This window comes from Piliocolobus tephrosceles, chromosome 17, assembly GCF_002776525.5.
Source record: "Piliocolobus tephrosceles isolate RC106 chromosome 17, ASM277652v3, whole genome shotgun sequence".
In the NCBI taxonomy this organism is placed as follows: domain Eukaryota; kingdom Metazoa; phylum Chordata; class Mammalia; order Primates; family Cercopithecidae; genus Piliocolobus; species Piliocolobus tephrosceles.
The window spans coordinates 60,455,498-60,471,688 of NC_045450.1; the positions used below are offsets into that span (position 1 = coordinate 60,455,498).

Below are 16,191 nucleotides of genomic sequence, written 5' to 3' on the forward strand. Positions count from 1 at the left end.
AGAACCCCCCATCCAATTGTCACTGCTGTGGGACTTTGTGGTTACTCTGTTGTTGGCTATATTGCCTCTGAGGTGAACAATGCCTGAAGCAGGGGCTGGGCAAGAGCCTCCTTCTGAAGGCAAAATGTCGTTAGACTTTGCATGATGTGGTTTGAGCGATGCTCCTGCAATCTTTGTGCTTGCTAGTTTTTCAGTCCATATTATATGGAGTCAGACTTTTCAAGGCCACCATAAACTATATGGTCAGGAGCTATAACACATGTGGACACTGTAGACAGTTTTAGTTTTCTTCTTCTTTTTTATTTTATTTTTCACAGACAGGGTCTCACTCTGTCACCCAGGCTGGAGTGTAGTAGAATGATCACGGCTCACTGCAGCCTCTACCTCCCAGGCTCAAGTGATCTTTTCACTTCAGCCTCTGAAGTAGCTTGGACCATAGGCACAAGCCACTATGCCTAGCTAAATTTTTTTTGTTTAGTTTTATTTTTTTGTTTTGTTTTGTTGGTAGAGATGGGATCTTCCAATATTGCCCTGGCTGGCCTTGAACTGCTGGGCTCAAGTGATCCTCCTGTCTCAGCCTCTTGAGTAGCTGGGACCACAGGAGCACACCATCATGCCCAGCTAATTTTTTAAAAAAGTTTTTTATAGAGACAGGGACTCACCATGTTGTCCAGGCTTTTCTTGAACTCCTGGGCTCAAACAACCTCACTGGCTTTTTTTTTTTTGTTGTTGTTGTTTTTATTAATGTGGAGGCTTCTGGTAAGGGCTTTGCCTTGGGCTACTGTGTAGGTGACTGGTTCTCTGACACTTAGCACTACTTTGCAGAGCTGCATCCTTGGTTCCCTGCTGCAGACCCTTGCCTACTCCTCACCTTAAAGTTGCTGCACTTGGGCCCTGGGGTTGCTCTGAAGCCCCTTCCTGCATATCTTGCCCCAGACACAGCAGGGGTGAGTCGGCAGCTATTTGGGGAGGCACGTGCTGCAGTTGAGAGCACAACGGCTTTCCATTATTCTGAGGCAGTTGACTCTGCAGCTGTGACGGAGCCGAGGGCCACTGCTTCCCTAGATCCCAAGGGCCTGAGTCCATCGGCAGCCGTTCCTGGACCATCATCCCCTCTAAGTAATTCTGAGGCTGTTGGTGCTGCTGCGGGTGATACTGCCAATCATTCTGCTGCTGTTCTCGCAGCAGTGAGAGAGAGAATGAGCAATGACAATGGTCTTTCTTCACCCCATATGCGCCTTGAGCATAATCCAAAAGGAAGGGACTTGCATGCTGGCTTTCCCTGGTTTCAGTCCTTTCTCCATGAAAATATGGCACAGAAGATGGAGGAGGATGAAGGCATACTGCAGAGTTGTAGCTGAGAAAACGATAGTCAGTAGAATGCCCACTTCTTGTGTCACCTCCATACTCCAAAGCACAGCGTGGTTGCTTTCCAGTGCCTGTGACCAGATGGTATCTCTGGGAGGCCACCTGTTGACTGGGAATCCCCGGTTTCTCCAGATAAGAACACTGGGGGCCCACCTGTTGACTGAGAATCTCTTGGTTCTCCAAAGAGAAGCAATTGTAGCCCATCTGTTGACTGGGAATCTTCTGTTTCTCCAGAAGGGAGCAACCAGCTCTTCTAATCAAAACCCCCTGGGCTCCAGAGAAGCTCTGCTCTGTGGCATAGTTGGGAGCTGCAGCCTGGGCCTCCTGGCAGCTTAAAAATGGATGGGCTTGGACTGGAAAATAATGCTTTTTCTGAAGAACAAATATTCTGTGTCTTTCTGCAGGTGGAAGTCTGGCTCTTTTATTTTGGAACCAATTCTAGAGAGAAAAGATAATATTATTTTATTAACTCTACTTATCTGAATATATTCTTATATGCATTCCTTAATGTAGGAGGATTTTTCTATTTAAGCCTCTTCCAAACAGAATCCCTGACTTGCCTGCTGACATTAAAGCATATACATAATAAAGGCAATCTATCCTAGGAGGCACATGCGGTAACACAGGTCATGCACTGTGCATTTCTAGAACCATAACCTCCTTCACTGGAGACAGTGACACCATGGTTTACATGTAAACCATGGCTCTCCAGAGTCTCTCCCCAACCTGTTTGTGACCCATACGCAATGTTCTTCTTGTTCACTAAGAAACCCACTCTGTGCTACAGAAGAGGCTCCCAGCTGTCCCACCTAGTCGTGCATTATTCACACAGCCCTGCTACTTTACTCATACTCTCCCAGTAAGGAGAATTAGTGGTGTATTTTCTGACATCCACATTTCTGTCCCTTTTCTTCACTTTTTTTTTTTTAAGAGACAAGAGTTTTGCTCTTGTTGCCCAGGCTGGAGTGCAGTGGTACAATCTCGGCTCACTGCAACCTCCGCCTCCTGGGATCAACTGATTCTCCTACCTCAGACTCTGAGTAGCTGGGATTACAGGTGCATCACCATGCCTGGCTAATTTTTTTGTTTTTTAGTAGAGATGGGGTTTCGCCATGTTGGCCAGGCTGGCGCTGAACTCCTGACCTCGGGTGATCTGCCCGCCTCAGCCTCCCAAAGTGCTGGGATTACTTGTATTTTACAAAAAATGTAAGTGCTGGCATGAGCCACTGCACCTGGACCACTTTTCTGTTTCTTATATGGACATAATTCTTACATGCATTGGTTCACAGGTTACAACTAAAGAGTACAATTGTTTGAATAACTTCCTGAGCATATATTTGTTGTATGACTCTGAGGGAAAAAAAAGAAACCATTTTTCCTCTGCTCTCATACCACAACAATCAACAGGGAAAGCCTTGTGTGAGCAAATGTGTTTTTCCACACACCAGGCCAACAGTTCTGCAGTGCACACAAGCTGGGTGTCCTTCAGTTCAATTCTGACACTACATACCTGGAAATACTGTCAGATCCCACAGGTTGAGGGCTCAGTCCTGCAAGACTGCCCCTCTTTCAGATGCCAGTTGCAAGTCTGGGCTTCTGAAACTTTTGACTGACTGGCTTCAGGTCAGGGCTACTGTTGACCTCCTCTCTGGGTTTGATTAACTTGCCAGTGTGGCTTACAGAACTAAGTGAAACACTTAGGTCTACCAGTTGATTAGAAAGGATATTACAAAGGATATAGATGAGGGGATGCATAGGGTGAGATATAGGGCAAAGGATGCAGAGCTTTCCTGCCTTCCCTGGACAAGCCACCTCCAGGAACTTCCACATGTTCAACTACCTGGACCCTCTTCAAACTCAGTCCTTTTTTTTTTTTTTTCCTGGAGGCTTTATTGTATAGTCATGATTGATTAAGCCATTGGCTATTGGTTAAATTGGCTATTGATCAATTTAACCTTCAGCTCCATCTCCTCTCCAGAAGTTGGAGGATGGGGTTGAAAGTCCCCATTTTCTAATCCTGCCTGGATCTTTTCAACCCTCATTCTGAAGCTACTAGGGGCTACCACCCATCAGTCAGCTCACTAGCAGACAACTCTCAGATTTAAATCTTAGCTAAGTGCTCTCCCAACCCTTCAGAAGTGCATATTCAACTGTTGACTTAGCGTTTCCACTTGGATGTTTATCTGACATATGAAACTTCATGTGTCCAAAATGCAAATTTTGATTTCTCTGACACACCTGCTCCTCCCTAGGTCCCCTCCTTAGTAAAAGGCAACTCTCATCTTCCATAGACTTAAGTCAAACGTCCAAGTAACCTTTGAGTCCACCTTATCTTTCACAGCATATCCCACACATGGTAAACTTTGTCAGCTTCATCTCAAACATCTACAGTCTCATTAGTCTCATCCACCTGCACAGCTAGCAAGCTGGCCCAAACCACCATCACCACCGCTAACTACAGCAGCATCAACTCATCCACTGCTTCCAAATTTGCCTCACTGCAGTCTGGTTTTCACAATACATACCCACTGTATTTTCACAAGTACATGATACTATTTCTTATGCAATTAAATGCTATATACTGCTTAAAATATTTTTCATATTGTTGTGTGCGTGTGTACAATTTTCTCTGAAATTGGTTACGGATACCAGTATCTGAGAATGTCTCAGTCCCTCATACCTATGAAATGGTGTGGCATTTGCATATATACTATGCATGTTCTCTCATATGCTTTAAACCATCTCTAGATGACATACAATACCTGATACTTAATATAACACAAATGCTACATAAATATTTCTTATTCTGTATTGTTTTAAAATTTGTATCATTTTAAAATTTTTGTATTGTTATTTGTGCTCCCCCGCCAACCCCGACCTCCCCTTGTTTTTGAAACAGAGTCTCACTTTGTCACACAGGCTGGAATGCAGTGATGTGATCAGGGCTGGAAACGAGAGCCATAGCACCCATCCTATTTTCATTTTTTAACTTTCCAAATCTGCATGTGGACCCAGTGGATATGGATGATTAACTGTATATACATATATATTTTAATTGCTCTCTCCCATTTCTTTGAATTCTGTACCTTCCTATCCAATCCCCTGCATTCTACCTCCATCTGTACTCATTGCCCTTTAATGTTATAGGAAACAGCTGGATGTGGTGACCCATGCTTGTAATCCCAGGACTTTGGGGCGCTGAGGCGGGTGAATCTCTTGACCCCAGGAGTTCATGATCAGCCTGGGCAACATGGTAAGACCCCATTTTTTACAAAAAATGACGAAGCCCAGCAGGGTGGTGTGCTCCTGTAGTCCCAGCTACTCAGCGGACTGAGGTGGGGGAATCATCTGAGCCCGGAAAGTGGAAGCTGCAGTGAGCTGTGATTGTGCCACTGTAAATCCGCCTGGGTGACAGGAGTGAGACCCTGTTTCAAAAAAAAAAAATCTTGAACTTACATCTATTACATTCACTGGACATTCAAATTTGTTGGCCAGTGTTTTCCTAGTTGTGTAATCAGGATAACAGTTTTCTCCAAATATTTCCTTGAGTTCCCGCAGTAATTCTTCGGAAAATTTATGTCGGTGTTTTGTTTTTCTTTCTTTGTTTGTTTGTCTTTCTTCATTATGATGATTCTCTTCGGCTGGGAAACCTGACAAAAGTATCAACAGAGAGAAGAACATTGGAGAATATTGGTAATTACCAGACCAAAGAAGACTTCCAAACAGTGTTAGCACCATTGATTCCCTCCCTTTCCCAAGGTGAAATCCAGGCGTGACCTCATAGCTACCCACAATAATAAAATTACAAATGAAAGCAGGAATTGGCTAACTCTAGGCCTATGGGCCAGATCCAGCCAGTTGCCTGATTTTGTAAATAGAGTTTTATCGAAACATCAGTCACATTCATTCACGTACGCATTGTCTATGGCTGTTTTCAAGCCACAGTAGCAGAGTTGAGGCTCAAATGTGTCTAGGGTCCACACAGCCTAACATATTTACTATCTGGATTCGAGAATTTATCTTTAAAATTAGAACTAATTGCAGAAGAATATTATTTCATCACTGTAATGTATAAGAGGAAAAACTCATCTATACTGATTGAAAGGCAGGATGTGGGCTACTGAGGGAACGGAGTCGGAGCCTGAAAGGAACCGAACAAAGGCCTCTGGGTGCCACTACGTTCTCTTTATCTGAGTGCTCTCCGAGTTCCATAGTTGGTTTGTGAATATTCATTAAATTAAACGTATAAATATTCGCTATTTTTAGCACGCACACTATATTTCAATTAAATCCTTCTTTTTTTTTATTTATTTTTGAGACAGAGTCTCCCTCTGTCGCCTAGGCTGGAGTGCAGTGTCATGGTCTCAGCTCACTGCAACCTCCGCCTATTGGGTTCAAGCGATTCTTGCACCTCAGCCTTTGGAGTAGCTGAGACTACACGTATGCACCACCACCGTGCCTTCCTAATTTTTTTTAAATTTTTGAGATGGAGACTCGCTCTCTCGCCCAGGCTGGAGTGCAGTGGCGCCATCTCGGCTCACTGCAAGCTCCACCTCCCCAGTTCAAGCCATTCTCCTGCCTCAGCCTCCCTAGTAGCTGGGACCACAGGCGCCCGCCACCACGCCCGACTCATTTTTTGTATTTTTAGTACAGACGGGGTTTCACCGTGTTCGCCAGGAGGGTCTCAATATCCTGACCTCATGATCCACCCGCCTTGGCCTCACAAAGTGCTGGGAATTACAGGAGTGAGCCACCGCGCCCGCCCAGCCTCTCTCTCTTTCTCTCTTTTTTTTTGTAGCGATAGTACTTTGCTATGCTGCCTAGGCTGGTTTCAAACTCCTGAATTCAATTGATCCCCCTGCTTTGGCTTCCTTGTTTTATTAATTGTTACTGTGCATTTTTACTTTAGGCATACAACCGAAGTCATACTAAATTGGATAAACACTTAAATGTACATATTAGAAAATTATAATCAATGACCTAAGTTTCCAAAGAGAGAATTTACTGAAAATGTACAAAATTACCAAAAGAGGAAGCAGTAGGGAGGAGGAAAATTAATGAAAGAGGTAAAACTCATGAGACAATTGCGAAGGTTAAGAAAGATACATAAGAACTGGTACTTTGTAATAGAAAGTAATACATCTTAATAAAATTCTGTAGTATGCATTAAGTAGTTCATATATTCTTTTCTCCACTTAAAGTGGAGACATTAAAATTTTAGGTAGATATCACTTGTAGGGGACTCACGGCTGCCATTTTACATTTGAATTTCAAGAGTCCAACTTCAAAGTACCCATGGCTGTTCTAACAATTTATCAGCGAAAAACAGCTGCTGCTGCAACAATCTGTACCTCTAACCGTGTTTGTGCTTTAAACTTCGACTTGAAAAAAAGCAAGGAGGCCGGGCGCGATGGCTCAAGCCTGTAATCCCAGCACTTTGGGAGGCCAAGACGGGCGGATCATGAGGTCAGGAGATGGAGACCATCCTGGCTAACACGGTGAAACCCCGTCTCTACTAAAAAAATTTCAAAAAACTAGCCGGGCGAGGTGGCGGCGCCTGTAGTCCCAGCTACTCGGGAGGCTGAGGCAGGAGAATGGCGTAAACCCAGGAGGCAGTGCTTGCAGTGAGCTGAGATCCGGCCACTGCACTCCAGCCTGGGCGACCGAGCGAGACTCTGTCTCAAAAAAAAAAAAAAAAAGAAAAAAGAAAAAAAGCAAGGCATGTAGCATTACCAAAGAACGGAGGAAAAAGCTGATGGGAACTTACCACCTGAAGTGCCATCCGAATTCATCTTGGGTAGAAGACCCGGACTCCACGGAGATCAGAGAGTAACTGAGCAGCTCCCAAGACACAGGCTTTATGTAGGGTCAAGGTGACCCACCCTTTTCTTAAATACCTTTCAATTTAATCCCCTCATTAAATATTTAACACCTGTAGAAAGACACTTGAAGTAATTAGATTAAGTAGAAGTACAGATTCTACTAGGCGATTTTGCCTCTTTAATAATACCTTTCTAAATGACTCGTTTAATTATTTTGATTTGGTTACGTTAGTTTCTACATTATAAGAATGTCCTTACCTTACTTTGTAGTTTTTGTTTTCCTTGTCTGAAACTCATGTCTTTTCATCATTGCGATGTAGACCAGTCAACCTGGCTGCTCTACACTCCCTATTTTTTCAATAAACCATGAATCTAGGCGTGGCTGTGAAGGCATTTTGTAGATGTGATTAGTTTATATAATCAGCTGGCTTTCAGTAAATGAGAATATTTTGGATAAGCTGAGTGGGTTCAATTCAATCAGTGAAAGGGCTTAAGAGAAAAGCTGAGGTTTTTCTGGAGGGAAGCCAGAAAACACATCTGGCTGGGTGTGGTGTCCAATGCCTGTAATCCCCACACTTTGGGAGGCTGAGGCAGGAGAATCACTTAAGCCTTGGAGTTCAAGACCAGCCTGTGCAACACGGTGAGACCCTATCTGATTTATATGAAAATTAAAAAAATTCCCACCCGTGCTCAATTGGTGCCTCAGGCATTTGACTGCTTTTCCAAAGGGCTTGCCACAAACTTTATTCCTGCCTATCCAGCCTCTACAGTTATAGAAGTAAGTTCTGTATTGCTATGATCTGAATGTTTATGTAGCATCAAAATTCATAGGTCAATATCCTCCCCCACAAGGTAATGGTATTAGGAGGTGGGGCCTTTAGGAAGTGGTTGAGTCACGGGGGTGAAGTCCTCTTCAAAGGGATTAGTGTCTTTATCAGAGAGCTGAGAGGGGGAGGGAGGGAGGAGACCTCTGTGATTCTTCTGCCATATGAGATTAGAGTGAGAAGATGGCTGTCTAGGAGGAAATGGGCCCTCACCAGACGCCAAACCTGATTGTACTTCCTCATCTCCAGAACTGTGAGAAATAAATTTCTGTTGTTTATAAAGTAGCCCATCTATGGTATTTTGTTTTAGCAGCCTAAATGGACTAAGGCACGTATATGTCTCTCTCTATATGTATGAGTATGTATGTGTATTGTATATGTATTTATATATTTATAATATAAACACACATACATATGTTTTATATAGCTCAGTAATTCACTATGGGATTTGACTTCAGAACACTGCTGTTTCTCTGATTGAACCCTGAATGATACAGACCTTGGTATTGGAGGTGGTTCTATAAGAACAGAACCTTACAGAGATATATATGCTTATAAATATACAACTAAAAATAGGTATACTTTAAGTTATATATACGTCTTCTTTTTATATAAGGACTCCAGTTCCAGTGGTAAAGAGAGCAATGGTAGTCCATGGCACGATGTGGCAAACACTGCCATTGAACAGCCCCAGCTGAGTGCCAAACTTAACCTGCAGCAGCAACCAATACTGAGGCCTTAGAGTGCTAACATAAGGACACATGCATTACACTGGACCGTTTCCTTTGTGGAAGGGTCACTGCATCGTTCTTACTGGAACAGATACTCTGGGGACAGATTTACCTTTCCTGAATGTAACACTTCATCAGAATTACTATTGTGGACTTAGGAATGTCTTATTTATCCTCATAGCATTGACTTTGATCAAGGAGCTCACTCTACAGCGAATAAAGTGTGGTAATGGCTAGGAGCAGTGGCTCACACTTGTAATCCCAGCACTTTGGGAGGCCAAGGCAGGTGGATCACCTGAAGTCAGGAGTTTGAGACCAGCCTGGCCAAACTGGTGAAACCCTGTCTCTACTAAAAATACTAAAATTAGCCAGGCGTGGTAGCAGGCGCCTGTAATCCTAGCTACTCAGGAGGCTGAGGTGGGAGAATCACTTGAACATGGGAGGCAGAGGTTGCAGTGAGCCAAAACCGCACCATTGCACTCCAGCCTGGGTGACAAAGCGAGACTCCGTTTCAAAAAAAAAAAAAAAAAAAAAAAAAAAAGTGGGGTAAGGACTCATAATCTTTACTTAGCAGTTCAATTGTTAAATATCTAAAGCAACAGATATAATTAGGAGAAAATACTTTCAAGGGCTAAACCACCTAGACAATGAAGTTACCTATTAAACTAATATTGTCTGTATATCCCTGCATTTAAATAAGCGACAGCCCATGATTACAATTAATCAAATATTAATAGTATATTTCAGTTTATGTTCTTTTATATATGCTATGGGAATAAAATAATTGAAATTATAATCAAATTTATCTACTAGTTTTTAACCTTCTCTAGGAAATTTCTTTTGTTCTTCCCCAAATCATGAGAGCCTGAAAAAGACAAACCATCATTTGTGTTACTTTTTGCACAATAGGGAATATTTAAAGTACAATCATGGTTTAGAAATGCATTGCTTTATAAGTGAAGTGTAGAACTTGGGGACACCACATGCCATTCTATTTCTTGACAATGACACATATTATTTTACTGTCAAAAAAGGCAAGCATATATCAGCCTTCTGAGTAGGTGGGACTACAGGCATGTACTACCATACCTAGCTAGTTTTTTTTTGTATTTGTAGTAGAGACAAGGTTTCTCTATAGTGGCCAGGCTGGTCTTGAACTCCTGGCCTCAAATAATCTACCCGCTTCATCCTCCCCAAGTGCCAGGATTACAGATGTGAGCCACCGCGGCCAGCCATGGCTTTATCATTTTTACTCCAAGAATAAGACATAACTGACAAATAAAATTACATATGTATATGGCATACATGATGTTTTGATGTATGTATATATCATGAAATGATTTCAATCAAGCCAATTAACATATTGTCACCTCACATACTGTCATTTTATTTTGTGGTGACAACATTTAAGATCTGGTCTCTTAGCAGTTTTTTTGTTGTTGTTTTGAGATGGAGTCTCACTCTGTCACCAGGTTGGAGTGCAGTGGCTTGATCTTGGCTCACTGCAACCTCCGCCTCCTGGGTTCAAGTGATTCTCCGGCTTCAGCCTCCCGAGTAGCTGGGACAACAGTTGTGTGCCACCACACCCAGCTAATGTTTGTATTTTTAGTAGAGATGGAGCTTCACCATGTTGGCCGGGATGGTCTCGATCTCCTGACCTCGTGATCCACCTGCCTCAGTCTCCCAAAGTGCTGGGATTAGAGGAGCAATTTTTAAGGATACAATATATTATCATTAACCATGTAGTACAATAGGTCTCCCGAATTTATTAATCTAACTGAAACTGTATACCTTCTGACTAACATCTCCCCATTCGTCCCACACCCCAGCCCCTGGCAACCACCATTCTACTCCCTGCTCCTTTATTCGTTTTAGTTCTTTCTTTTTTCTTTTACCTTTTTTCTTGAGATGGGGGTCTTGCCATATTGCCCGGGCTGGAGTACAGTGGCTATTCACAAGCACAAACATAGTGATCTCCCTGTTTCAGCCTCATGAGGAGCTGGGACTACAGGTGTGCACCACCACACCTGGCCATCCTTTTTAAATATGGAATTTTGATTATTGTTTAAAGGGCACAATTGTATTTTGTTTTGTTTTATTTTATTTTTGAGACAGAGTCTCGCTCTGTTGCCCAGGCTGGAGTGCAGTGGTGTGATCTCGGCTCACTGCAACCTCCACCTCCTGGGTTCAAGCGATTCTTCTGTCTCAGCCTCCTGAGTAGCTGGGATTACAGGCATGCACCAACATGCCCTGCTAATTTTTGTATTTTTAGTAGAGACAGGATTTTGCCATGTTGGCCAGGCTGGTCTTGAACTCCTGACCTCAGGTGATCCGCTGGCCTTGGCCTCCCAAAGTGTTGGGATTACAGGGGTGAGCCACTGTGTCCCCTGACAATTTTCTGTCATTATAGGAAGTTTAAAGTCAGTGATTACTTTCTTTCTTTGTCAGGCAAATAAACAAACCCACAGAGAGGCTCATGGTTTACTCCCAGATCCCAGTTCTAAGTATGCGGCAGAACTGGACCAAGAGCCAGGTCATCCTGCATTGATATACTTACAAAATCTTATACATATATTATTATTTTTTGTGTGGCTAACACTATCCAGGGGAGGAAAATGATATGTAGATCAATATCACTTAAAATTCTGCTATACGGAATTTATTATAACAATACAATTTTTTTTTTTAAATTTAAAAAGTGGTCACAGAACCTAACATCTTAAGATGACTTAAAGTCAGCAAAAGCAGATAAACCAAATTGCATAATACTGGCTTGATATTATTTTTAATTGCATTTAGTTTTTCAATGAGCTTTCTCAGATTGAAGTAGATCTATATGAATTTGGTTTTGATTTTGCAGAAGATGATTGTGATAATAAGAGAAAATGCGGTGGTCCTTATAATAACTGAATCATGGCTGGGTGTGGTGGCTCATGCCTGTAATCCCAGCACTTTGGAAGTCCGAGGTGGGCGGATCACGTGAGGTCAGGAGTTCGAGACCATCCTGGCCAACATGATGAAACTCCCTCTCTACTAAAAATGCAAAAATTAGCTGGGGCGTGGTGGCAGGCACCTGTAATCCCTGCTACTTGGGAGGCTGAGGCAGGAGAATCGCTTGAACCTGGGAGGTGGAAGTTGCAGTGAGCCGAGATCACGCCATTGCACTCCAGCCTGGGGGACAAGAACGATACATCGTCTCAAATAAATAAATAAATAAATAAATAAATAAATAAATAAATAAAAAAAATAACTGAATCGTGCAGAGAAGTGTATTGTATCAGCCTAGTCGTCTACACTAGAAAACTACTTCTATCATAATTGCTGAATCAATATATTGTCTTAAATCTATTTGTTCTAAATAAATTTGTCAAAAGTCAAAGTGCCCATTTACAAACTTTACTGACTTACCAAAAATTTATTTTTCTGTTTATCGTAAAGATTTTTTAGGCCAGGCATGGTGGCTCACCCCTGTAATCCCAGCACTCGGGGAGGTTGAGGTGGGTGAATCACCTGAGGTCAGGAGTCTGAGACCAGCCTGGCCAACATGGTGAAACCCTATCTCTACTAAAAACACAAAAAATTAACCTGGTGTAGTGGCAGATGCCTGTAATCTCAGCTACTTGGGAGGCTGAGGCAGGAGAATTGCTTAAACCTGGGAGGCGGAGGTTACAGTGAGCTGAGATAATGCTATTGCACTCCAGCCTGGGTGACAGAGCAAGATTCTGTCTCAAAAAAAAAAAAAAAAAAAAAGACAATTCATAGTTGGATGATTTTCTTAAATTTATTTTTTAAATATCATTAAGGAGACCTAAGACGATATAGTTGAACATTTCCCATTTTATGTTAAAAGTACCATTAAAGCGACTACTATTTATTGGCTGTCAGGGCAGTTTTGTCTTCTAATAAATACAATATTTATGTGACAATATATACTTTTTAATCAGAAACCCGAACGCAATTGCGATGTAACGTAGCAAATAAGATAACAATTACAAAAGTCACCCTGCAAACAAAACCAGGATTATAATGGCTTGACAGTTAAAAGACTAGGATTAAGAAAATTACTCAGAAAATACCTGGCTGTAACTTCGAGCAAGAAGTTCCCATTCTAGAGAAATTTCTATGAAAAAAATCCAGTAGTTAAAGAAATAAAAAACTTATAGTGACCAGAGACCATCTCTTTGAAGGTAGAATTCAAAGAATACAAAACCAAGGCAACACTGGGTTCCAATAAATGCAAGATACCATGACAATGTGGAATCTTTGTTCTTAAAGGGCCTCCATGGATAAAAGATTTTTAGATGTAGGAAGATATTTTCATTCAGTTCAGCTATTTACTCATATATATATATTTTACTCTTGTAACCAAAGAAAGTAGTACCCTACTTTCTTAAAAAAATACCTTTACCATTTCTTTTTTTTTTTTTGAGATGGAGTCTCACTCTGTCGCTCAGGCTGGAGTGCAGCGGCACGATCTCAGCTCACTGCAAGCTCTGCCTCCCAGGTTCACGCCATTCTCCTGCCTCAGCCTCCTGAGTAGCTGTGACTACAGGAGCCTGCCATCTGTATTTTTTGTATTTTTAATAGAGATGGGGTTTCACTGTGTTTGCCAGGATGGTTTTGATCTCCTGACCTCGTGATCCGCCCACTTCGGCTTCCCAAAGTGCTGGGATTACAGGCGTGAGCCACCGCGCCCAGCCTACCATTTCTTTTTTTCTTGTGTATTCACCTCTTAAACTCCTTAGGGATGCCATTATAACCTTTACCTTCTCTCCACCGGGCACTTCCTGCAGGCAAGTTTATCTTACTAAATGTTTGCTTAGAAATTCTAATGACCATGTGTTGAACCAAACCTGGCACCCTCTGGAACTCCTCCCTACCAGGAGAATACCTAGGGACAATGGTCAATTTACAACCTAGTTCTGGCCAGATGCTGCCAGCTGGAGCATCCCCTAGCTAAGAATGGAAGCAAGTCACACAGACCCTGCACCTCCTCGTGCCCCTCCCCTGCATGCCATTCATGACATATCCACCTTTAAAGCCCCTGCTTTTTGCCCCAAAAGATGAAGTGGTTTCCTTAAGGGAGGAGCCTGTACTGTTTCCCCTCAGCTAAGCTCTGGAATAAAAGTCACTTTCTTTTACCAACCTCATGCTTGTTATCTAAATTTGCAAGTGGCTGAACCGGCATTCAGTTACAATTTTGGTGGCCCATACAGGGAGTGTTTTGTGTTCCAGGGGCCTGAGCCTGCTGGTCTGGTTCTACTGGAGAGGGCATATGGCTGCCTGTGAACACCAGCTGCTTATGGCTAGCGGACTCCATGGCTGGAACATTAGGAATTTCTCTGAAGCTGCCAAGATGCTTTTGTTTTTGGAAAACTGTCTTTCACTTCTGGCATGATGCCTGTGGCCTTGAAAGCTTTGTTGGTACAAAGAAAATGAACTCTGAAGAAGGCAACCTTTGGAACTGGGTGAGCAAGTTGGAGTATACCTGACCACCCCCTGCCTCTTTTGGGGTGTTGCTGCAGCTCTATTCTATTTAGATTTGGCTGCCAGAAACAACATTTGAGCTTTTTCTGCATTTGTGTTTGTGTTTGCAGCACCCTTGAGGCATTGCTTGGTTTGGACTCAGTCATCTGGAAGAGCTATTTGGAACTGAGGCAGGAGATTTAGGACTGAACTCAGCCTCTTAACTGGGATCTGTTTGGAAGCACTCCATTTGTTTGTGTGAGTGTATGACCTTTGTGTATAGGCCCTGACTCCTTCCTTTCCTTTTCACTTTTCACTTCATCTTCCTGATTATCTCAGAGAGCCACCTACAGCCTTAATCTTCTTGGCCAAAGGCACCCTTAGCTCTGTCTGCTTGGAAATAGTTTAACTTGACCAGTGATTTACGGAGGCAGGAGGGATTCATCCCACACCATGCAGGTCTAGGATGGGAGGTAAATGGGAGTGGTGAGGGTACCGACCACACACCACGTAGTGGCTTTAAGGGTCATAAATCTCCTTTTCTTCCCTTCTTTCTCTTCTTTTCCCCTCCTTTAAAGCCTGGCTCCTTTGCTGAGGCCTGCCAGGAACTTCATACTCTCATCCTCTTTGGGATTCCAGCTAGTTACATATTATGATCCATTTTTAATGCGTGTTTTAAACTAATGGGCAAATTATAGCAAGAAAAATTAAGAGCTCAAATGGTTAGCCTGCAAGTAACTGTAGAGTTAAAAAGAGTCTTCTAAAGCTCTCTATCTTCCTCTCTTTTCTTTACTGTCTGCGTTGAATCTGCTGTTACTAAGTTGCTGGTGCTGAGATAAGATTCATTATTTGTGCTCTAAATGGAATGTAGACATTGGAAATTTGTTTGAAATGGAAGGAAAAATAAAAGAATAAAAGAGACTTAAAAAAAAACTACCATAGAGATTCCTTTACTCAAATTTTGTTTTATTTATTTATTTATTTATTTATTTATTTATTTATTTATTTAGACAGGGTATTGCTTCATTGCCCAGGCTAGAATGCAGTGGTGTGGTCATAGCTCACTCCAGCCTCCATCTCCTGGGCTCAAGCAGTCCTTCTGCCTCAACCCTCCAAGTAGCTAGGACTACAGATGTGTGCCACCATGCTCAGCTAGTTTTAAAAAGTTGTTCATGGGGATGGGGTTCTTGCTATGTTGCTCAGGCTGGTGTTGAACCCCTATCTCAAGTAATCCTCCTGCCTTGGCCTTACCCAAAGTTTGGTTCACTGTTTTCATTGGATTATATATTGTGGCAAACAAAGTTCAGCCATACAAACAGGTTTCAATTTCATCAAAGAATAGTGTGCATCTAGCTATCTTTTATAAAATCGCAAGTTTGTATTGTTAGGTAGAATTCCAAAGTAAAAGCTATTGGACCTTTGTGTGTGTATATATGTGTTTACATATATTTATGTCTATGTACATACATTTTGTGTTTAGCATGCTATTAAATTGGCTTATAAGTGAGTACTCATAAATTAAGTCCACATGCTTTTCAGGTTCATGTGAATTTAGTAATCCTTGATAAATAAAACTTAGTTTTAAGAATATTGGTGAGATAAAAATAGGTAAGTCTTCAGAATTTTCAACACATATTTTTGTCTGAGTTTATTGACCAAATGATTTTGTATTGTCATATATTAAGATGTCAGGGTTTGATATGTAAATGTTATAAGACTGTAAACCCAGCCAAAACCAGAATAATCTTTGTTTATGTGATTTTTGGATGAATAAGACTAATTTAGTGTTATTTGTTCAATGAAAACAGTGAAATCTTCTTAGTTATTGACAAAATGCTTGGATGTAACTTTACTGTTCTTGGATAAATATCTTATGTTCACAGCCTTTAAAAATGGTGAACAGAGAAATAACTTTAAATAATGATATACTACTGATATAGTTTGGATGTGTGTCCCCATCCAAATCTCATGTTGAAATGT

At 41.9% G+C, this 16,191-nt stretch overlaps 1 protein-coding gene across 1 annotated transcript; it reads right to left on the reverse strand.

The window, feature by feature from the left end:
- Positions 1–872: 872 nt before the first annotated feature.
- CPHXL (cytoplasmic polyadenylated homeobox like) lies at positions 873–7,200 on the reverse strand. The gene is given in 4 exon segments (XM_023226761.2): positions 873–899; positions 901–1,806; positions 4,825–5,018; positions 7,136–7,200. Coding segments are annotated over 4 exon segments (1,152 nt in total). The 5' UTR covers positions 7,161–7,200.
- Between the last annotated feature and the right edge of the window lie 8,991 nt (positions 7,201–16,191).